General features: G+C 48.7%; 1 protein-coding gene across 3 annotated transcripts in view; it reads right to left on the bottom strand.

Moving 5' to 3' along the window:
* The window catches only part of sdad1 (SDA1 domain containing 1), a 72,461-nt gene that overhangs the window by 20,695 nt on the left and 29,193 nt on the right, over window positions 1-22,573 (bottom strand). For all 3 annotated transcript variants that reach the window (XM_085964041.1, XM_085964033.1, XM_085964049.1), the window contains 4 exons: window positions 10,815-10,872; window positions 10,673-10,731; window positions 5,728-5,804; window positions 4,931-5,028 (listed from right to left, as the gene is read on the bottom strand). In XM_085964041.1, the coding sequence (XP_085820167.1) occupies window positions 4,931-5,028; window positions 5,728-5,804; window positions 10,673-10,731; window positions 10,815-10,872 (292 nt within the window). The remainder of the gene's footprint in view (window positions 1-4,930; window positions 5,029-5,727; window positions 5,805-10,672; window positions 10,732-10,814; window positions 10,873-22,573) is intronic.

The following is a 22,573-nucleotide window of genomic DNA, read 5'->3' as shown; positions in this document are numbered from 1 at the left end:
GCGGGGGAGAGGAGGGGGAGGGGCGGGGAGAGGAGGGGGAGTGGGAGTGGGAGGGGCGGGGGAGAGGAGGGGGAGGGGCGGGGGAGAGGAGGGGGAGAGGAGGGGAGGGGCGGGGGAGAGGAGGGGAGGGGCGGGGGAGAGGAGGGGAGGGGCGGGGGAGAGGAGGGGAGGGGCGGGGGAGAGGAGGGGAGGGGCGGGGGAGGGGAGGGGCGGGGAGAGGAGGGGCGGGGGAGAGGAGGGGAGGGGCGGGGGAGGGGAGGGGCGGGGGAGGGGCGGGGAGGGGAGGGGCGGGGGGAGGGGCGGGGAGAGGAGGGGCGGGGGAGAGGAGGGGAGGGGCGGGGGAGAGGAGGGGAGGGGCGGGGGAGGGGAGGGGCGGGGGAGAGGAGGGGCGGGGGAGAGGAGGGGCGGGGGAGAGGAGGGGAGGGGCGGGGGAGAGGAGGGGAGGGGCGGGGGAGAGGAGGGGAGGGGCGGGGGAGAGGAGGGGAGGGGCGGGGAGGGGCGGGGGAGAGGAAGGGAGGGGCGCGGGAGAGGAGGGGAGGGGCGGGGGAGAGGAGGGGAGGGGCGGGGGAGAGGAGGGGAGGGGCGGGGGGAGAGGAGGGGAGGGGCGGGGGAGAGGAGGGGAGGGGAGGGGCGGGGGAGAGGAGGGGAGGGGAGGGGCGGGGGAGAGGAGGGGAGGGGAGGGGTGGGGGAGAGGAGGGGAGGGGAGGGGTGTGGGAGAGGAGAGGAGGGGAGGGGTGGGGGAGGTGGCGGAAGGAGGGGGGGGAGAAAGGGAGGGGGGGAACCAGCAGACCCTCTCCCCTCTGCCGGCGATGGCTCCGCTGAGCTCCGTGCCGCCCCACACACTGACATGCCGAGCGCAGTGCCCCGGTCAGCCCGAGCCCTGCCCTCCTGAGGCCGGGCTTGAGACGGCCGATTGCGGCTGGCCGGGCCCGGTTGCCTTGGTAACCCTCCTCCCCTCTCCGCCTCCCGATCTCCGGGACCGGGCCTGAGCGGCTTGAGACGGCCGATTGCAGCTGGCGAGCCCGGTTGCCGGGATAACCCTTTCCGCTCCCCCCCCCCCCGCTAACCTGCTCGCTTCCCTCTGGCCGCGCTCTGTGTGGAGGTGCGCGTGCGCCGTGCAGCGCAAGCGCGAGGAGCTTGCCATGAGCCAAGCCAGCCTTTACCAAAATGGCTGGCCGCTGGTTCGGAATCGGGCCCAGCTTTGTGGGGGGGCGGGGGGGGGGGGGGGGGGGGGTGAGGGGTGGGAGGAGCTTGCCACAAAACAATTGCCTTGGGTCCAGCATGGCTGGCAACAGACGCCCAGGCTTCGAGGCCTACCTGCAAAAACAGGGAAAGGTATGAAAATTAATGAGATTAGATAAAAGATTTAGAAAGTAATTCACTTTTTTTTAAAAACAATATGTGTTTTAAAAGCAACTTTTTTTTTGAAGACGCAGAAAGCGGGAAAAAGAAATGAAAAGTTTGGAATCAAGATGGCGGCGACTCACCTCAGTTCAGAACGATAAGGCCCGCCCACACACGCACCGACTGGTCGACCGTCAGGTCACCGAAGCGTAGGATTGGTCATTCGTCCCGTCACTCGACTCGAGGAGGGCCCGCCCGCCCCCGCCACGCAGCGATTGGTCGACCGTCGGGTCGCTCGACCGTACGATTGGTCGACCTCAACGTCACTCAATGCTAATGAGCAGATGAGCGGAATTTTGAACGTTTTTTGGATACCGCGGGCACAATTTTTGTCTCACCGAAACGTAAATACGCTTACAACCGTTCTGGAATCGTAAGCTTTCTTTTGATGTAACAGACGTGTAGGTACGCTCTATAACTTTTGATTATATAGCCGGGCAGAGAGACAGAAAGACAGACAGAGAGACATACCGTTTTATATATATATATATATATATAGATAGATGGACTTGACCACTACCTAATACTATTTATCAGAGTCGTTTAATATTTTATTGAAAATGCAAATTTTGCATCAAAGTGAAATTGCTTGGGTTTTGACATTAAGTGTGAGGAGCTCATGGGCTTCTTTGTCACTAAGATTGAGACCATTCGCTCAAGTGCTTGTGCCACTTCCCTCCCTTCCCCTAACCCACCGAGCCAAACTTCCTCTAAGGTTCCTCCCTGCCCTGGCCCTGAACTCGCATCTTTCTCCAGTTTCTCTCTGATCTCCCCTCATGCCCTCTCCGAGCTCATCTTGTCCATGAGACCCACTTCCTGCTCCCTCGACCCTATTGCCACTAAACTGCTGACTACCCAACTTCCTTTCCTTGCTCCAATGTTAGCTGACACTGTTAACAGTCCTCTCTCCTCAGGTACTGTCCCCCCCTCCCTCAAATCTGCCGTCATCACCCTCTCCTCAAAAAAAACCCTTGACTCCTCCGTCCTTGCAAACTACCACCCCATCTCCAACCTCCCTTTCTTCTCCAAAGTCCTTGAACAGATTGTCGCCTCCCAAATTCGTGCCCATCTTTCCCGGAACTCCATGTTTGAATCACTCCAATCAGGTTTCCGCCCCATCACAGTACCGAAACGGCACTTATCAAAGTCACAAATGACATCCTATGTGACTGTGACAAAGGTAAACTATTCCCCCTCATCCTTCTCGACCAGTATGCAGCCTTTGACATGGTTGACCACATCATCATCCTCCTCCAACGCCTCTCCATCGTCATCCAGCTGGGTGGGACAGCACTCGGCTGGTTCCATTCTTATCTATCCAATCGGAGCCAGAGAATCACCTGCAATGGCTTCTCTTCCCACTCCCACATCGTTACCTCTGGTGTACCCTAGGATTTATCCTTGGCCCCCTCCTACTTCTCATCTACATGCTGCCGCTTGGCGACATCATCCAAAAACACAGCTTCAGTTTCCACATGTACACCGACAATACCCAGTTCTACCTCACCACTTCTCTCAACCCCTCCACTGTCTCTAAATTGTCAGACTGCTTGTCCGACATCCTGTACTGGATGAGCAGAAATTTCCTCCAACTAAATATTGGGAAGACTGAAGCCATTGTCTTCGGTCCCCACCACAAGCTCTGTTCCCTAGCCTCCGACTTCATCCCTCTCCCTGGCATCTTTGAGGCTGAACCAGACTGTTCACAACCTTGGTGTCATATTTCACCCCGAAATGAGCTTCCGACCACATATCAGCGCCATCACTAAGACTCCACCCCTGCCTCAGCTCATCTGCTGCTGAAACCCTCATCCATGCCTTTGTTACTAGACTTGACAATTCCAACGTACTCCTGGCCAACCTCCCATGTTCTACCCTCCATAAACTTGAGGTCATCCATAACTCTGCTACTTATGTCCTAACTCGCATTAAGTCCCGTTCACCCATCACCCCTGTGCTCGCTGACCTATATTGGCTCCCGGTTAAGCAACGCCTTGATTTTAAAATTCTCATCTTTGTTTACAAATCTCTCCATGGCCTCGCCTCTCCCTAACTCTAATCTCCTCCAGCCCCACAACCTCCAGAGATATCTGCGCTCCTCTAATTCTGGCCTCTTGAGCATCCCTGATTTTAATTGCTCAACCATGCCTTCAGCTGTCAAGGCCCTCAGCTCTGGAATTCTCTTCCTAAACCTCTCCACTTCGCTATCTCTCTCTCCTGCTTTAAGACACTCCTTAAAACCTACCTCTTTGACCAAGCTTTTGGTCATCTGCCCCAATATCACTTTATGGGGCTCGGTGTCAAATGTTGTTTTCTAATGCTCCTGTGAAGCGCCTTGGGAAGTTTTACAAGCTCTTGTTGTTGACACAAGGCTTTTATTAAAGTGAGGAATAAATAAAGGAAGCTCATCTACAACACATCCATAATTACACACCTCATACATACAGATGTAAACAAGAGACCTACACCACCACCAACACACAGAGTGCATGCAGATATTGACCAAATGGTTGTATACAGGTGAACATCTTCAACAGAAAATAGGAGCATTCGTAATTTATAATCCATTAACACCACTGTATTTTGTATTTTCAGAAATCATATATTTAAAAGCTGTAATTCCCACAATTTGGTAGTAGGTCACCAATTATGGAGAAAAACACAAATTCTCCTGTTTTCCATTAAGAGGAATCGTTGACGACAACTGGCTTTGACTCTGGGGCCTGGGTTCAAATCCAGTGCAGACCGATGGGATAAATGTCTCCTGTGTCTACTGCTTTTAAGAGCCCTATATGAAACAAACCTGGGCAGTCTCAATCCAGTTCCTGCTGGCCGAGGATAAAAAGAACAAAACTGCCATAAATTTGTCACCAATTGACAACATCACCCAGACCAGCCTAACGATGGTTGGTGTGAAAAACGGCAAAATCTCACACTGGTGCAGTACAGGGTGTTCGTCTGAGGGACAATATTGGGAAGAGCAGAAAGATCTTTAACTCTGTGTCTAATCTGGGAGCATGTGATGCTGACAATGGGTATTGGAAGTGGAAAGTGTTCCAATACCCAGCACTACCATGTGGCAAAAAAGAGAGAAGAATTTAATCCCTACAGTAGCAAGAATAGCCACTGTTGATTGGTAAAAGGGAACAAAAGGGAAGAAAATGATCAATGAAACATATGTTTCTATCCTTCATTACAAAGGAACAATAAAATACTTTTTGAAATGGGTTGGCATGTTCATATAGCTAAACGGTGTCCATGCTAACAAGAACTTATATCACCATGTGACAGATCAATCTCAGACATAGTTATGGAATACACATTTTCTGCAAAATCTATCTGTAAATGTTTCTGTGCTCAATTCAATTAGATTTGGAGATTTGTACAGAACACTTAACATATTAAACATCCAAAGAGAGAAATAGTGCTCAATAAACACACACACTGTTTGTTACTGTTACTGACAATGGCAACACCATTATAAAATAATCCTTTTAAAATTAAATGTTTAAACTTGGCCACTCACTTTTGTCTTTGTGCATCTTATACTGAACAAGGTCCTGGAGAAGATCTTCTGTGATGGCAAGAGGACATCGCGCACTCACTTCTTTGATGGTATTAATCCTGTTTGTGAACAGATTTGTTTTAAGATGTTAGTCCACTAATCTGCAGGCTTTCAAACTAGGTTCCCTGGAGTTTAGTGGATCTGCAAAGTCATCAGATCTTTGTCAATCTTCAGAATTCTGAACGTTTCTGTATTTATTGCCTTAGTCGCCCCTTATTTCTGTTGCTGGATACTAATAAATACATGATCTGCAAAGATATCACTGTTTTCCTTTGGGTAGCAAGATTGTCTGATGAGAGTTAAAACGAGATCCCCAGGATTATTTGTGCTGCCCTAAAGTCCTCATTCAAAGAGTCACTCTTTATGGGCACACTGAAACCATAAACATTGGCGGCCTATTTGATTTTGGAGGCCCAACTCTGACCTCACCAAACATCCACATGCCAGCAGGGATCACCATAAGCAGAGGCCCTGACTGATTCTCCCCCTCCCTAGCTCTGGTGAACAGAGGCCAATCATGCTCTTTCAGATCAGTTCAACAAACAACAAGGACCAGAGATTGAATCTAGGACCTTTTGATCTGTATGTCTCAGTATCACAGCGGGCAATGCATTTACCCACTAAGCCATCAGGAGCTTCTTTAAAAATAGAACATACTATTACTTTAGCAATAACTTGCTCTTAGCAAAATGGAGTTCATTGTATTAAGTGCATATATTTATCCGAAGAACTAATAATTTAATGTTTGTTATACATACCCGACAGTCATAACTTCACCAGAATTTCTGTCCGTGACAAAATTGTTTGCTATAGTCATCACCATTGTTTGGATAATCTAGAAAACCAAAAAAAATGTATTCATGATAACATTTTCAATCATAGTAATGCTCACGCTACTTGTTGATTTGGTGACATATGTCCTCCACTAATGAGGGATATGCGTGCTCCAACTACTAGAGACCATTGTCAAGGACAAAATTAATTCTCACTTGGAGAAGCATGGGTTAATAAAGGACAGCCAGCACACATTTGTTAAAGGCAAACCATGTATGACTAACCTGACTGAGTTCTTTGATGAAGTATCAGAGAGGGTTGGTGAAGGTAATGTAGTAGATGTTGTATATATAGACTTTCAAAAGGCATTTGATAAAGTACCACATAACAGACTTGTTAGCAAAATAGAAGCACATGGTTTTAAAGGGAAGGTGGTAACTTGGGTATGTAATTGGCTAAGGGATAGGAGGCAGAGAGTGGTGGTGAACGGGTATTTTTCTGACTGGAGATAAGTATGAAGTGGGGTCCCTAAGGGGTCGGTATTCGGATCATTGCTTTTCTTGTTATATATAAATGACCTGGACTTGGGTAAAGGGAGTACAATTTCAAAGTTTGCTGATGATACAAAAATTGGAAACATAGTAAATAGTGAACAGGATAGTAGCAGACTTCAGGAGGACAGAGACAGACTGGTGAAATTGGTAGACACATGCCAGATGCAATTTAATGCAGATAAATATGAAGTGATGTATTGAGAGAAACAACATGGAGAGACAGTATCATTTAAATTGTACTGTTTTGAGGGGTGCAAGACCAGAGGGACCCAGGAGGGGTGGGGGTTCACATTCATAAATGTTTTAATACGGCAGGGCAAGTTGATAAGGCAGTTAAGAAAGCGCATGGAATACTTGGCTTTACAAATAGGGGCATTGAATACAAAAACAAGGAAGTTATGCTAAACCTTTACAAATCACTGGTTAGGCCTCTGCTGGAGTATTGTGGCCAATTCTGGGCACCACACTTTAGGAAGGATGTCAAGGCCTTAGAGAGGGTACAGAAGAGGTATACCAGGGATGAGGGACTTCAGTTATGTGGAGAGATTGGAGAAGCTGGGATTGTTCTCCTTAGAGCAGAGAAGGTTAAGGGGAGATCTAATAGAGGTATTCAAAATCATGAAGGGGTTTCAATAGAGCAAGTAGGGAGAAACGGTTTCCTCTGGTAAGTGGGTCAGTAACCGGAGGTCATATATTTAAAATAATTGGCAAAACAACCAGAGGGTTATTAAGATCTGTAATGCACTACTTGAAAGGGTGGTGTAATCAGATTCCATAGGAACTTTCAAAAGGCAACTGGACATGTACCTGAAGAGGACTAATTTACAGGGTTGTGGGTAAAAAGCTGGAGAGTGGGACTAAATTGGACAGCAGCAGCCGAATGTCCTCATTTGTGCTGCAAGATTCTATGATTCTATCTTACTGCTTCATTTTGGAACTATCCACCCAATGTGCAGACTCTTCCACAACAGTAGTACAGATGACGTGGCTGAGAGAATGCACCCCTAATGTCTGGAGATAAACCAGTAGAAGTCTGGCAATATGCTAGCATACCATTTGATAATCATGCAATTTGGCTGCAGCAACTGAAACTTCCAATATACAAATAGATCGAACTGATAGTTTTAGCTTTTCAGCAGAGCCTCAGCATCTCCAGAATACCATCCTGCATTAGACATCAACTTTTGTTAAATATGCTGCTAAATAATTAATGCAGTGACCGCACAAGTTATATCACTACTAGACACCTAGTACACAGAGGAGAATCAGTCCTAGCCCTAGTCCAGAGCAAACACCGCAGAAAATTGAGTGTATTAGGGATGGGTTTCTTGAGCAGTATGTAACTGAACCGACCAGGGGGCAAGCAACCTTAGATTTGGTCCTGTGTAATGAGACAGGATTAATTAAAAATGTCCTAGTAAAGGATCCCCTTGGAATGAGTGACCATAACATGGTTGAGTTCCATATTCAATTAGAGGGTGAGAAGGTTGGATCTCAAACAAGCGTGCTGAGCTTGAATAAAGGAGACTATGAAGGTATGAGAGCGGAATTAATTAGAGTGGACTGGGAAAATAGATTAAAGGGTAAGACGGTACATGATCAGTGGTGTACATTTAAGGAGTTATTTTACAACTTCCAAAAAAAATATATTCCACTGAGGAAAAAAGGGTGTAAAAGAAAAGATAGCCATCCGTGGCTAAGTAAAGTAATTAAGGATAGTATCCGACTATAAACAAGGGCATATAAGGTAGCCAAATCTAGTGGGAGGATGGAAGATTGGGAAGTCTTTAAAAGACAGCAAAAAATAACAAAAAGATTGATTAAGAAAGGGAAGATAGATTATGAAAGTAAATTAGCAAAAAATATAAAAACAGACAGTAAAAGTTTCTATAGTTATATAAAAAGAAAAAGGGTGGCTAAAGTAAATGTTGGTCCCTTAGAGGATGAGACCGGGAAATTAATGGTGGGAAACATGGAGATGGCAAAAACACTGAACAATTATTTTGTATCAGTCTTTACAGTAGAGGACACTAAGAATATCCCAACATTGGACAAACAGGGGGCTCTAGGGGGGGAGGAACTAAATACAATTAAAATCACTAAGGAAGTGGTACTTGGTAAAATAATGGGACTCAAGGCGGATAAATCCCCTGGACCTGATGGCTTGCATCCCAGGGTCTTGAGGGAAGTAGCGGTAGGGATTGTGGATGCATTGGTAATAATTTTCCAAAACTCACTGGACTCAGCAAAGGTCCCGGCAGATTGGAAAACTGCTAATGTAACACCCTTATTTAAAAAGGGTAGTAGGCAGAAGGCTGGAAACTATAGACCTGTTAGCCTAACATCTGTGGTTGGTAAAATGTTAGAGTCCATTATTAAGGAGACAGTAACAGGACATTTGGATAAACATAATTTAATAGGGCAAACTCAGCATGGTTTCATGAAGGGGAAGTCATGTTTAACAAATTTGCTTGAGTTTTTTGAGGAAGTAACATACAGGGTGGATAAAGGGGAACCAGTGGACGTAGTGTATTTAGACTTCCAAAAGGCATTTGACAAGGTGCCACACAAAAGATTATTGCTCAAGATAAAAAATCACGGGATTGGGGGTAATATTCTGGCGTGGGTGGAGGATTGGCTCTCTAACAGAAAGCAGAGAGTTGGGATAAATGGTTCGTTCTCAGATTGGCAACCAGTAACTAGTGGTGTTCCGCAGGGGTCAGTGCTGGGTCCCCAACTCTTTACAATCTATATTAACGATTTGGAGGAGGGGACCGAGTGTAACATATCAAAGTTTGCAGATGATACAAAGATGGGACGGAAAGTAGTGAGTGAGGAGGACATAAAAAACCTGCAAAGGGACATAGACAGGCTAAGCAAGTGGGCAGAGATTTGGCAGATGGAATACAATACTGGAAAGTGTGAGGTTATGCACTTTGGCAGGAAAAAATCATAGAGCAAGTTATTATCTTAATGGCAAGAAACTGGAAAGTACTGTAGTACAAAGGGATCTGGGGGTCCTGGTGCACGAAACTCAAAAAGTTAGTATGCAGGTGCAGCAAGTGATTAAGAAGGCCAATGGAATGTTGGCTTTTATTGCTAGGGGGTTGGAATATAAAAACAGGGAGGTATTGCTGCAGTTGTACAAGGTATTGGTGAGGCCGCACCTGGAATACTGCATACAGTTTTGGTGTCCATACTTAAGAAAAGACATACTTGCTCTCGAGTCAGTACAAAGAAGGTTCACTCGGTTAATCCCGGGGATGAGGGGGTGGTCATATGAGGAGAGGTTGAGTAGATTGGGACTCTACTCATTGGAGTTCAGAAGAATGAGAGGCGATCTTATTGAAACATATAAGATTGTGAAGGGGCTTGATCGGGTGGATGCGGTGAGGATGTTCCCAATGATGGGTGAAACTAGAACTAGGGGGCATAATCTTAAAATAAGGGGCTGCTCATTCAAAACTGAGATGAGGAGAAACTTCTTCACTCAGAGGGTGGTAGGTTTGTGGAATTTGCTGCCCCAGAAAGCTGTGGAAGCTACATCATTAAATAAATTTAAAACAGAAATAGATAGTTTCCTAGAAGTAAAGGGAATTAAGGGTTACGGGGAGCGGGCAGGAAATTGGACATGAGTCTGGGTTCAGAATGGTCATGGCCCTGTGGGTAGTGGAGTGGGCCCAGGGGCCGTGTAGCCTTGTTCTGCTCCTACTGTGTTCTAATTCTGTGTTAGATTTCAGGAGATGGTTTTATTCCTGTTCCTGGCTGGGGTGGAGATCGCCTTTACAGAAGGTAAGTACTGTAGAAAATATAGGGACAGAGTGATCTCCTGGAAGAATTTCGATCGCCTAGATGGGTCGGAGAGGAATTTCCCAGATTTTTTTCTCCCAAATTGGCCATTGGGTCTTTATCTGGTTTTTTGCCTCTCCCGGGAGATCACATGGGTTCGGGTGGATGCAGAGTAATAGAAGATTTGAGGTTAGGATCAGATCAACCATGATCTTATTGAATGGTGGAGCAGGCTCGAGGGGCCGATTGGCCTACTCCTGCTCCTATTTCTTATGTTCTTATGTTCTTATGTAAAAACACCAGTCTGTAATGCTCAAGTGTATTCACTACCTGAGAAATTCTGTCCACACCTAAGACACAGTTCAAGCTCCTGGCAACACAACCCATGAGTAGACTCAAACCTCTGTAGATAAAAGATTGCACCACACTTACTTAAATTTTTTTTGCTGCTATGTTAAATCTACAAAATAAGATATAAACATTCAAAATGTATGGAGTTTAGTTTGTGAGGTTAAATATTGAACACAACAGCAAAATGCTTTTTAAAAAATCTAAATAGGGAACATTTTAGATATTTGATCATTACCTCTGGTGGAACCAGCTGATGAGCGGCCTGTGCAGCATAGAGAAGAATCTTGGTCACATCTAAAAAGGGGGATATTGAAAGGCCACATGTAACTGCATTAAATGGCACTGCTTCAAATAGATAATACTGGGGATAGACTCACCTCTCTGATGTGGCTGAAGGAAACGTTGTGTGAATGGGTAGAAGTTAAAGAGGAATAACTGTTAAGGAAAAAGAAAAACAAGTGATGCAACAGTGCACAAGACCATTCTTTACTGACTGCACAGACTAAAAGCCTCTTTCCCTTACAGGAAAAAAGAGAGTTAATAAGTATTTAATCTTGTGAAGTGGCTGTAAATGTCACCAGCCCAGGAACACAAATGTTCCAGATAATGGCAATGTCTCGACAATCTGGTCTCTAAGCTATATAGATTACCAAATGAACAACACGATATAGTATGCTTTCAAGTATTACTCTTTGGAAAAAAAAAGTACCCAATCTCACCACAAATAGAGAACTGTAATTAACAGGCTGCTGTCCCAGAGTTTTTTGCGATCAAAAACAGAAAAAAGTTAACTACGAAATTCAGAAAAGTGCTACTGAGAATATGGAACAAATTATACAAGTTTAATTGAAAATTCTGCTCATAAACCAAGAGATCAATGCGTTGATCAGAGCCAGTTTAGTCATACATGTCGGCAGCTATTTTCTTTCTGTTTATTCAGTAGTCTGACTATTTATAGCAAGTTTATTTTGAGGATGTTGACACAATAGATTTCAGCAATAAACTAAGGAATTTTAGGGTTCTCCTATGGCTCAGATGTTAAATATTCAGCCTTGAAGCTCAGAAGGGTTCCGGGTTCAATCTCTGGTTTGTGAAAGGTTGGTTATTCTCAGCCAGGTTGGGGACACTACACCTGATCTGTGCTCTGTGAGAGAAGAGATTTGGGGGGGGGGGGGGGGGGAAATCAACAAGCCAGTTCCCACTCCTGATTGTTACTCAGTGGCTCGTACTGGAAAGTACTTGTGTGGACACTGGATGATAAAACGATACGGCTCAACTGTGATGCTTCTCACAATTGAAAGCCTGCCAATATTCATATTGAAGCCCTGTGGCCAGGAATATTAGAGTTGCTGGAACATGAAGTAATGGCCAAGTAATCTTTTTGGTATACAGTAGTGATTTTATATCAAAACACATAGTGCCACATGTTGAAGAACCATGTTCCTGAGGTTAGAGCCTTCAGGAGAGGACAGGAGAGAAATATAAACAAATTCTAGTGCAATTATTAAGATTCTATGTTATTTTTAAACCTGTAAGTAGTTTAGTATTGAAGTTAAAAAAAAAAACTGTAATTACTTTATAATTTTGATTCCAGAAACCTGGCGGTTCCTTTGCATCAACACTCAGGAGCTATTATAAAATATCTTAGACCACCAATAACATGAAATACATTTGAAGAGCTGAGGCCTCACTTATATATCAAACTGTTATTTAGGTGCTATGCTGGGAACAACGGCAATGTTATGGCACCATGAGTTCAGATGTAAACTTACTTCTATATATTAAAAAGATTGCTTGACCATTGTTACACCATAATTCCTGGTTTATTTTGCTACATCATGCAGCATAACTTAAAATATTCATTTATGTGGGACGCAAATACGAATGGGTTTATAGGATGGGTGCAATCTAAATTCAATCTCCTTTATGCCTTAGAAACAGGCTTTGTGCACTCAATGCAAATTAAGTATAAAAAGAATTTGCATTTATATAGCACCTTTCATGACCTTTGGTTGTAAAGCACTTTGGGACATCCTATGAAATATGTCTGAAATGGAGTTGCTGTTGAAATGTATGAAGTATAAATGTGGAAGAACTATATATTTATGTATGTTTAAGCTCTTTAATAAAAGCTGTAGCACTTTACTTTCTAGATTGTATCCTGTATCTCTAGCTGTATAAATGGGTTACTACACCAATTTATGTAAATCCTGGGTTATAGTGCAAAAGCAGAATGAGCTGTACTACTTTTCCAAAATCATTAAAGAGCAAAGTTACCCACAATAGAAAAGTGTGTGTGTGGGGGGGGGGGAAACAGGGACAATTAGCCATGGTTTCCCGCTCTGATTGTTACTCAGAGACCTATACTGAAAAGTTATTTTATGGACAATGGATGAAAGCAAAATTAGTCTCACCACAGTTGAAAGCCTGCAAATAGAATTGGCACTCGGGTGAAGGTCTTAGTGATATAGCTATTTTATCAAAAAGGTACTGCTTACAAAGAAGAACAAAACTTTGTCTCTGTCATCTCTCCTTTGAACACAGTGTAGCAATTAGGAGCAGGCCAAGAGGAGTATTAATTGAGCTTTTAAAAATTAAGAGCTTTGAAAGAGTGAATAGGGTAAGACTATTTATTTTGGTTGTGGAGTCAATGACGAGGAAACAACAATTTAAGATTGTCACTACGAGAGCAAGGAGAGGGGTTAAGATAAATTTATTTACATAGAGGATTGTTGGGAGTATGGACTGCTTATCCACAGGGAATGCTCGAGACAGAGACCATTGCATCGTTCAATGGAAAGTTGGAAAAATATTTGTAGTAAAGGAAAATATTAGAAAGGAGGGAGAAACAGCAGGGAAAAGGGATCAGTTTTGGATTTCTCTAGCAAATAGACACAATGGGCTGAATGGCTTCCTTCAGTGGTTCTATGTCTAAACGGAGGTAAAATACAAGCTTCACTATTTAAACTCGGAGATTCTTTGCTTAATAAAGGTTGAAAAGAATAACCTTTAGGGGGAGAAATTGGGCACCTTAGCACCTCCGGCTTTGCGACCGGGTGCAGCGATAGTACCAACACCCGCGAAATTGAAGTGGAGGTTTGGGGCAGTGGTAACCACCAGCGCCACGCTCTCCTGCGGCCGGAGATCGTGACGTCATCCGGGTGCACAGCGCCCTGGCTCGTAAATTCACTCTCGCCCCATGCCCGAGTGCCTGCCATTAGCAACGACAGGTAGTGAAAGCGGAATGCAGTCGGATGAGCGCTGGAGGAGCGCTATATAAAAGGCATCAACTTCCAGGTTTCTTTTAGTTGGCAAAGAATGCTGCCTTGTCAGTTTGACAAAAGCACACAGGCGTTTTGAGCACTCTCAATTTGAAGGAGTACTCTGGCTGAGAAAAATGTATCACTTTCGTTTGGGTTACATTTGATCATTTAATGGGGGCTGTACTGGCACTGGACTTCACCCTCCAGCGTCACTGTCGGAGGCAGCGAGAAAGATTGCAAAATGTGGCCAGAGGGAGGAGGGCCAACAGAGCTCTCAACTGGAGGCCTTACCCTGTCAGGGTATTTCGGCAGCATTTCTCCTTCAGCAATCTCACTGAGGAGCAGTGTCTTAGAAGGCTCCGCTTCACAAAGGAGGTGGTCACAGAGCTCTGCCACCTCCTGCAGCCAGACCTCGAGCCTCACATCAGGGGCACCACGTCTCTCTCAATGGCAGTCAAGGTCACCGTCGCCCTCAATTTCTGCAGCAGCGGATCCTTCCAGTGTGCAACAGGAGACATATCTAACATGTTGCAGTTCGCCATCCATTGCTGCATCCGCGAGGTCACAGAAGTTCTCTACAGAAGAAGGCGGCACTACATTTCCTTCCTCATGACCAGAGAGAAGCAACATGAGCATGCATGTGGCTTTGCCAGGATAGCGGGCATCCCCATGGTGCAGGGCATCACTGACTGTACCCACATCGCTTTGCGGGCACCTCATAACAATCCTGAGGTATTCTGTAACTGCAAAGGCTTCCACTCACTTAATGTGCAGTTGTGTGCGACCACACGCAGCGCATCCTCACCGGCAATGCCCACTATCCTGGCAGCAGCCACAATGCCCTCATTCTGCGGCAGACTGGTGTGCCAGCACTCTTCCAGCCACCACATCAAGCTAGCGGATGGCTGCTGGGAGACAAGGGCTATCCGCTCTCCACCTGGCTCATGACTCCCCGCCGCAACCCCAGCAATCGTGCCCAACACTCATACAATGAGACATGATACCACCAGGAACATCATTGAGCAGACCATCGGAGTGCTCAAGCAACGGTTCCGCTGCCTTGACTGTTCAGGAGGAGCCCTCCAGTATTCGCTGAGCGGGTGTCCCTTTTCGTCGTTGTCTGCTGCATGCTACACAACTTGGCCATCATGAGGGTGCAGCCATTGCCACCTGGCATAGCACCACCACCTCAGATGGATGTGGATGAGGATGAGGAACATTAGCAATGGAGGAGGCCGCCACTCAATCGGCCTTGTGGAAGGGCGGTCCGTGACCACCTCATCAGACTTTGGTTCCAATGAATTGGAGGCCACTTCCCGGTTGCTCAGCACGTCCCCATCATTCCATCAATTTCTCATTTCATACCACAACCCAAAGCTGAAATGAGACAGCCCCAAATCTGCAACATTCCAATAATAAATGTATCCAAATTCAGCAACCACATATATACAGCAACAATATTAACTAATCAACCTTGTGCAAACCCGTACTTCCCCTCTTTACAGTGCCTTTCCCTAATCTACTGCTCCTACGTAGTGTCTCTCTAGTGACTGCAGCAGGGCTGGTGGAAGGCTGCTGAATGTCGGTGCCAGAGACTACAGATGGCCTTGCAGGACACCTTCAACCAGCTCTGGGCCTGGAAGGCCCGGCTGTGCACTGCGCCACCACAGGATGGGCGGCAGCAGTCTGGGCTGGCTGGATGACAGACAGCGGCAAGGGCAATGGCGGAGTGGCAGTGGTGGGTTCAGGAATGCTGTCATCCTGAGAGGGGACAGAAAGTTTGTGCTCCACTGACCCACTGCCACCCCCCGGGGCAGCACCTCAGCATCCCTACCAATCTGCTGGAGCACAGATTGGTGGGCTGCTGCGACACCGTGTGATCCCCGGTGGACTGTGGTGGACCCAGCGACGATGGCAGCAGTCAGAGCTTGCGTGCCATCAAGCTGAGGATGCATGAGAGCAGTCTGAGACTTTATGCCACCAACCATTGCCTGCATTACAGCACTAAGACGCTGTGTTGCTTCCGCCTGCGCTGCAATGGAAGCTGCCACATCGCCCATGACACATGTCATGAAGTCTGGATCCGTATTCTCTCTCTGGGAGTCCACCATCCTCTGCAGAGTAGAAACGATCGGCTCCATGGTGTGCGCAGACTCCTCCATGCTCCTTACCATTGCCGAGGGGCTCTTGGGCACCCTTGCCATTGCACCGATCATCAATCAAATCAAATCAACTTTTATTGTCATTGTTCATGCACAAGTGCAGTACAACGAAATGTAGGCTTGCGGCTCCCGAGAGTGTACAATTTGGATTAGGACACTTAAACATTCAACATACATTTATACATTTGGCTTGCAGTATATTAGCATAAATATGACCATAATAAAGTGCATTGGCAGATGTGCAGGCTTTAGTGTTTATTTGTGGAGTTCAGTAGGATGACAGCCCTGGGAAAGAAGCTGTTCCTAAATCTGGTCGTACGGGTGTGAATGCATCTGTAGCGTCTTCCAGATGGTAGGAGGGCGAACAGACTGTGGCTGGGGTGGGTAGGGTCTTTGATGATGGACCGTGCCCTCTGTAGGCAGCGTTTCTGATATATATGCTCTATGGTCGGTAGCCGGGTGCCAGTAATGCGTTGGGCAGTTTTGACTACCCGCTGCAGGGCTTTCCGGTCATGGGAGCTACAGCTTGTGGTAAACCACTTTTATCGTTCACTATCGTTACACTATAGTTATCACTGTTATATCGTTACTCTATGGTTATCACTGTTCACACTGTTGTATCACTATACGAGGTCGCCTCTTGTCACGCTGCTATACCTGGGCTGACCACTGCTGACTCCGCCCATGACTCCACCTACCTGCCCAAGTATAAAGGTAGTCGACTGGCTGGCATTCCTCCTTGTTGTATCCGATCACCCACGAGGGTGGGCTCTGTTATTTAGCCAATAAAAACCTATAGTTACTTTCTTAACTCGTCGCTTTTCATTGGATGAATTGATAGGTATATCAATTTTATTGGCTAAATTTTAAAATGTCGGCACCTGAGCAGTCAAACGACCAGCCAAGCGACCAGCCAGACGCCCAGCTACAACAGCCACAGCAGCCGGCCTGGCTGCGAGCCCTCAGACCACCGTACCTGGATCTAAACCCACAGGCAGCAAACTCAGCCCTCGACTTCGAACACTGGCTGAGCTGCTTCGAAGCCTACCTGGGAGAATCCGGCGTGCCTCAGAAATCCATGCTAAGAGTTCTGAACGCCCAAGTGAGCCCTAAAGTATTCGCACTCATCCGGGACCTTAAAACATACGAGGATGCCATCAACCGGCTGAAAAGACAGTACCAAACCCCGGTAAATTCCATGTATGCCAGACACCTCCTGAGATCCCGCCCACAACAGCCAGGAGAGCCCGTGGAGGAATTTTTACGGGTGCTACAAGCACTCGGCAGAGACTGTAACTTTAAAGCGGTAACGGCGGCAGAAAATACTGAAGACAATGTCCGCGATGCCTTCGTGAAAGGCCTGCGGTCCGACTACTCACGGCAAAGACTACTGGAAGCAAGGGACCTCGACCTGGACAAAGCTGCAGCCCTCGCTCTCTCTCTCTCTAGAGGTGGCCCATCGGGACCTCGAGGCATACTCAAAGTACTGTAACTCGTGACCCTGGGACTTGGGACCGACCCCGACCGCGATACCCCCCGCAGCAACCCCCCTGGGACCTACCTCAGCGTCGGCGTCCCGGACCCGATCGATACCGCCACCCCCGGTACCGGCTCCGACATCGGACCCCCGCGATCGGGCCGCCGGCTGCTTCTTCTGCGGCCAGGCGAAACACCCGAGGTCGCGCTGCCCAGCCAGGAACTCTACCTGCTCTAACTGCATGAAGAAAGGCCACTTCGCTAAGGCCTGCAGAGGTGGATCATCAGAGGCCAGCAGTGCCTCATGCGAGCTGTGGGGGCGGCCATCTTCCTTCAAGGCAACAGAGGCCAGCATCCCCACATGTGAGTCATGGGGCGGCCATCTTTGATACAGGCAACCGACACCAGCAGTGCCTCATGTGAGTTATGGGGGCAGCCATCTTCTCCGCCATTTTGTCCAACCTCGTGGGAGACGCCATTTTACCCACCACGCCCGACCGCCACCGTGCCTCTAGACCCGACTACCGCCTCAACCGCAGACTACAACAACTCGCTCAGCTATACACTAGCCTCCGTCACACTGGACCAGGCCCGCCCGCATCACCTGTCCAAGTCGATGATGGACATCAAAGTAAACGGCCACGCCACGACCTGCCTGTTCGACAGCGGAAGCACGGAGAGCTTCATCCACCCAGACACGGTGAGCCACTACTCCCTCCCTGTCCTGCCAACACGCAACCGGATCTCGATGGCATCGAGGTCACACGCCACAGACATCAGCGGCTACTGTGTTGTGACCCTGTCGGTTAAGGGTACGGAGTATAAAAATTTTAAACTCCTCGTCCTGCCCCAGCTATGCGCTGCCGTCCTACTAGGCCTAGACTTCCAATCCCACCTCCAAAGCGTCACGCTAGCATACGGCGGACCCCTCCCCCCACTCACAGTAGACAACCAGCAGATTTTAAAACCGCCCACCGCGTAACACCTGCGGCCTATCCACTCTCAAGGTCCCGCCACCTTCCCTGTTCGCTAACCTCACCCCCAACTGCAAACCCGTCGCTACCAAGAGCAGGCGGTACAGCGCCGGGGACAGAGCTTTCATTAGCTCTGAGGTGCAGCGTCTCCTGAAGGAGGGCATCATCGAGGGGAGCACCAGCCCCTGGCGTGCCCAGGTCGTGGTCGTTAAGACCGGCAATAAAAACCGCCTGGTCATCAACTACAGCCAGACCATAAACAGGTACACCCAGCTGGACGCATACCCCCTTCCCCGCATATCTGATATGGTCAATCAGATTGCGCAGTACCGGGTATTCTCCACCATCGACCTTAAGTCGGCCTATCACCAACTCCCTATCCGCCCTGAGGACCGCCAGTATACAGCCTTCGAGGCGAACGGCCGCCTCTACCACTTCCTTAGGGTTCCCTTCGGCGTCACCAATGGGGTTTCGGTCTTCCAAAGGGAGATGGACCGGATGGTTGACCAGAACGGGCTGCACGCCACGTTCCCCTATCTAGATAACGTCACCATCTGCGGCCGCGACCGGCAGGACCACGATGTTAATCTGGAGAGATTCCTCCGTACGGCCCAACGGCTGAACCTCACCTACAATAAGGATAAATGTGTGTTTAACACCTCGCGCCTTGCCATCCTCGGCTGTGTAGTAGAGAACGGAGTCATCGGCCCCGACCCCGAAAGAATGCGCCCCCTCATGGAGCTACCCCTCCCCCACTGTCCAAAGGCACTGAAGAGAACCCTGGGGCTCTTCGCCTACTATGCCCAATGGGTGCCCAATTATGCGGACAAAGCCAGACCCCTCATGAAGTCCACATCCTTCCCCCTTACGGAGGAAGCGTGCGCAGCCTTCTCCCTCATTAAGGGAGACATTGCCAAGGCCACTATGCACGCAGTGGATAAGTCCATCCCCTTCCAAGTCGAGAGCGATGCATCCGACTTCGCCCTAGCCGCCACCCTTAACCAGGAGGGGAGACCGGTGGCCTTCTTCTCAAGGACCCTACAGGGCCCTGAGATCCGACACTCGTCGGTCGAGAAGGAGGCCCAGGCGATTGTGGAGGCGGTACGACACTGGAGGCACTACCTGGCAGGCAAACGATTTACCCTCCTTACCGACCAACGTTCGGTCGCTTTTATGTTTAATAACAAGCTGAGGGGCAAAATCAAGAATGACAAGATCTTGAGGTGGAGAATCGAGCTCTCCACCTACGATTATGATATCTTGTACCGGCCAGGTAAGCTGAACGAACCCCCCGATGCTCTGTCACGAATTACATGCGCCAGCGCGCAAAGTGATAGACTTCAGACCCTCCACAACGACCTCTGCCACCCCGGGGTCACCAGACTTTACCACTTCATTAAGGCCCGCAACCTGCCCTACTCCATCGGAGGTGGTCAGGACCATGACCAGGAACTGCCAGACCTGTGCCGAGTGCAAACCGCACTTCTTTAGGCCGGACAGAGCAAGCCTGATCAAGGCCACCCGCCCCTTCGAGCGCCTGAGCATCGACTTTAAGGGGCCACTCCCGTCCTCTGACCGTAATGTGTACTTCCTCAACATTGTTGATGAGTACTCCCGTTTCCCCTTTGCCTTCCCCTGCCCAGACATGACCAGTACCACGGTCATTAAATGCCTGAACGACCTCTTCGCCTTGTTCGGGTTCCCAAACTATATACAGTGACCGGGGCTCCTCCTTCATGAGCGAGGAACTCCGTCAGTTCCTACTAGCGAGAGGTATTGCTGCAAGCAGGACTACCAGCTACAACCCCCGAGGGAACGGCCAGGTAGAAAGAGAGAACGCGACGGTATGGAAGGCCGTCCTCTTAGCCTTAAAGTCTAAGGGCCTCCCAACCTCCCGCTGGCAGGAAGTCCTCCCGGCAGCGCTGCATTCCACCCGGTCACTACTTTGCACTGCCATCAACGCCACCCCCCATGAACGAATGTTTGCTTTCCCCAGGAAGTCGACTACAGGAACCACGCTACCAACCTGGCTGACCTCTCCGGGGCCCGTCTTGCTGCGAAAGCACGTGAGGGCCCATAAAACGGACCCCCTGGTCGAGAGGGTGGACCTCCTGCACGCCAACCCCCAGTACGCCTATGTGGCATACCCAGACGGGCGGGAGGACACAGTCTCCTTACGAGACCTCGCACCCTCGGGCACTCCGGAGACACCACCTTCACCCCCCCCCAATTCCAGACCAGGTAGACGGCATGCCGGAACCCCACGAGCCTTCGCCGACCACGCAGACACCAGCATTAACACCGGATAATGCAACACCGCCGCTGCGACGATCAGAAAGGCTTACGAGGCCTCTGGACAGACTGACATACCAGAACTGGTAGTACACTTCACCCCGCCGGACTCAAATCTAAACAAGGGGTGAATGTGGTAAACCACTTTTATCGTTCACTATCGTTACACTATAGTTATCACTGTTATATCGTTACTCTATGGTTATCACTGTTCACACTGTTGTATCACTATACGAGGTCGCCTCTTGTCACGCTGCTATACCTGGGCTGACCACTGCTGACTCCGCCCATGACTCCACCTACCTGCCCAGGTATAAAGGTAGTCGACTGGCTGGCATTCCTCCTTGTTGTATCCGATCACCCACGAGGGTGGGCTCTGTTATTTAGCCAATAAAAACCTATAGTTACTTTCTTAACTCGTCGCTTTTCATTGGATGAATTGATAGGTATATCACAGCTGCCATACCATACCGTGATACAGTTTGTCAGGATGCTCTCTATAGTGCAGCGGTAGAAGTTAGAGAGGATCAGGGGTGACAGATTACATCCCTTCAGCCTCAAGAAATATAGGCGCTGCTGGGCCTTCTTCTCGGAGTGCATGGCCATCACCCTTCTTGTGAACGTCTACCCATCGAGGTCCTCATCTGAGCTACCCTTTCCCACTGGCCTTGCTGCAGCCGGCTCGTCCCCAGTGCAGACCCCTCTACTAAACTTCCCTCTAAAGATCACGTAGTGCCAGTATCTGAGGAGGTGCCTGTGGGTGAGATATGCAGTGACGCGGTTCTTTGCTCCTCCTCTTCTCCATCCTCACTCTCAGTGGGAAACTCAGGGACAGGCTGGTCATCTGGTTGCCTCCTGGGCCACTTCCCTCCACATTGCCCTGAATACCTGGGGCAGTGGCCTCCTTCCAGTGTCCGAGAACAGCACTGCCCTCCTTCGCTCCACTCCCGCGACCAATGCCTCGTCCATGAAATGACAAGCTCTCTCCCAGTGAGTGGGATTAGCCATCACGATCAGGGGATTGAGTTCCTTGCAGGTAGCCTTCACAGCCAGCAATGCGGATAATGAGGATCTGCACAATGATGCAAACTCCCCTTTAAGAGCTGGAAGGGGCCAGTGTGAAGGATCATTCCCGATTGCATAGCACCTGAAATTCATTATCGCTCTGGTGGTAGCGCCCCTGGAGGTAGCGCCCCTGGAGGTAGCGCCCCTGGTGGTAGCGCCCCTGGTGGTCGCGCCCCTGGTGGTAGCGCCCCTGGAGTGCGCGCCCCTGGAGGTAGCGCCCCTGGAGGTAGCGCGCGCCCCTGGTGGTAGCGCGCGCCCCTGGTGGTAGCGCGCGCCCCTGGAGGTAGCGCCCCTGGAGGTAGCGCGCGCCCCTGGAGGTAGCGCCCCTGGTGGTAGCGCCCCTGGAGCGCGCGCCCCTGGAGGTAGCGCCCCTGGTGGTAGCGCCCTGCGTAGGTCACTAGCGCTCGATTTACTGCTCCAGCTCTTTCCAGGAGCGCGAAAAGCCAATTTAGGGAAACCTCCGACTCGTTAGCGCCTGGCACTAATTTATCACCATTTCAAAATTTAGCTCCCCAAACGGGGCGATACCGAATTTCTCCCTCTTAGATTCGTCAACACGTGTTTTTGGGACACCCTGCCTTTATAACAGACAGAGAACAGGTGCTGAGCTTTGCTCTTGTGGATTCAAAGATGACTAGAAAGTACGCATTTGCACATGGAAGGCTCTAGATTCAACACAATTTTGCCACTAGGTTGCTCAAGGATTCTACTATTAGAAATGGTAGATTTTGAACTATTGATCCTGAAGCCCAGTTAAAAGCGCTAACTCCTTTTACAAGCCTTTTAAATCTATGTTATGAATGTCTTGTTGGGCGAGAGTCCACTGAGAAAGAGCTTGCCCCTCCCTACCTCTGTACCCTCCTCCAGCCTTACAACCCTCCAAGATCTCTGCGCTGCTCCAATT

Source organism: Somniosus microcephalus, chromosome 2 (assembly GCF_052327205.1).
Source record: "Somniosus microcephalus isolate GS21.2 chromosome 2, FLI_Smic_1.0, whole genome shotgun sequence".
Lineage (NCBI taxonomy): Eukaryota > Metazoa > Chordata > Chondrichthyes > Squaliformes > Somniosidae > Somniosus > Somniosus microcephalus.
The sequence above is the reverse complement of the archived record's forward strand: the minus strand, read 5'-3'. Positions and strand labels throughout refer to the sequence as shown.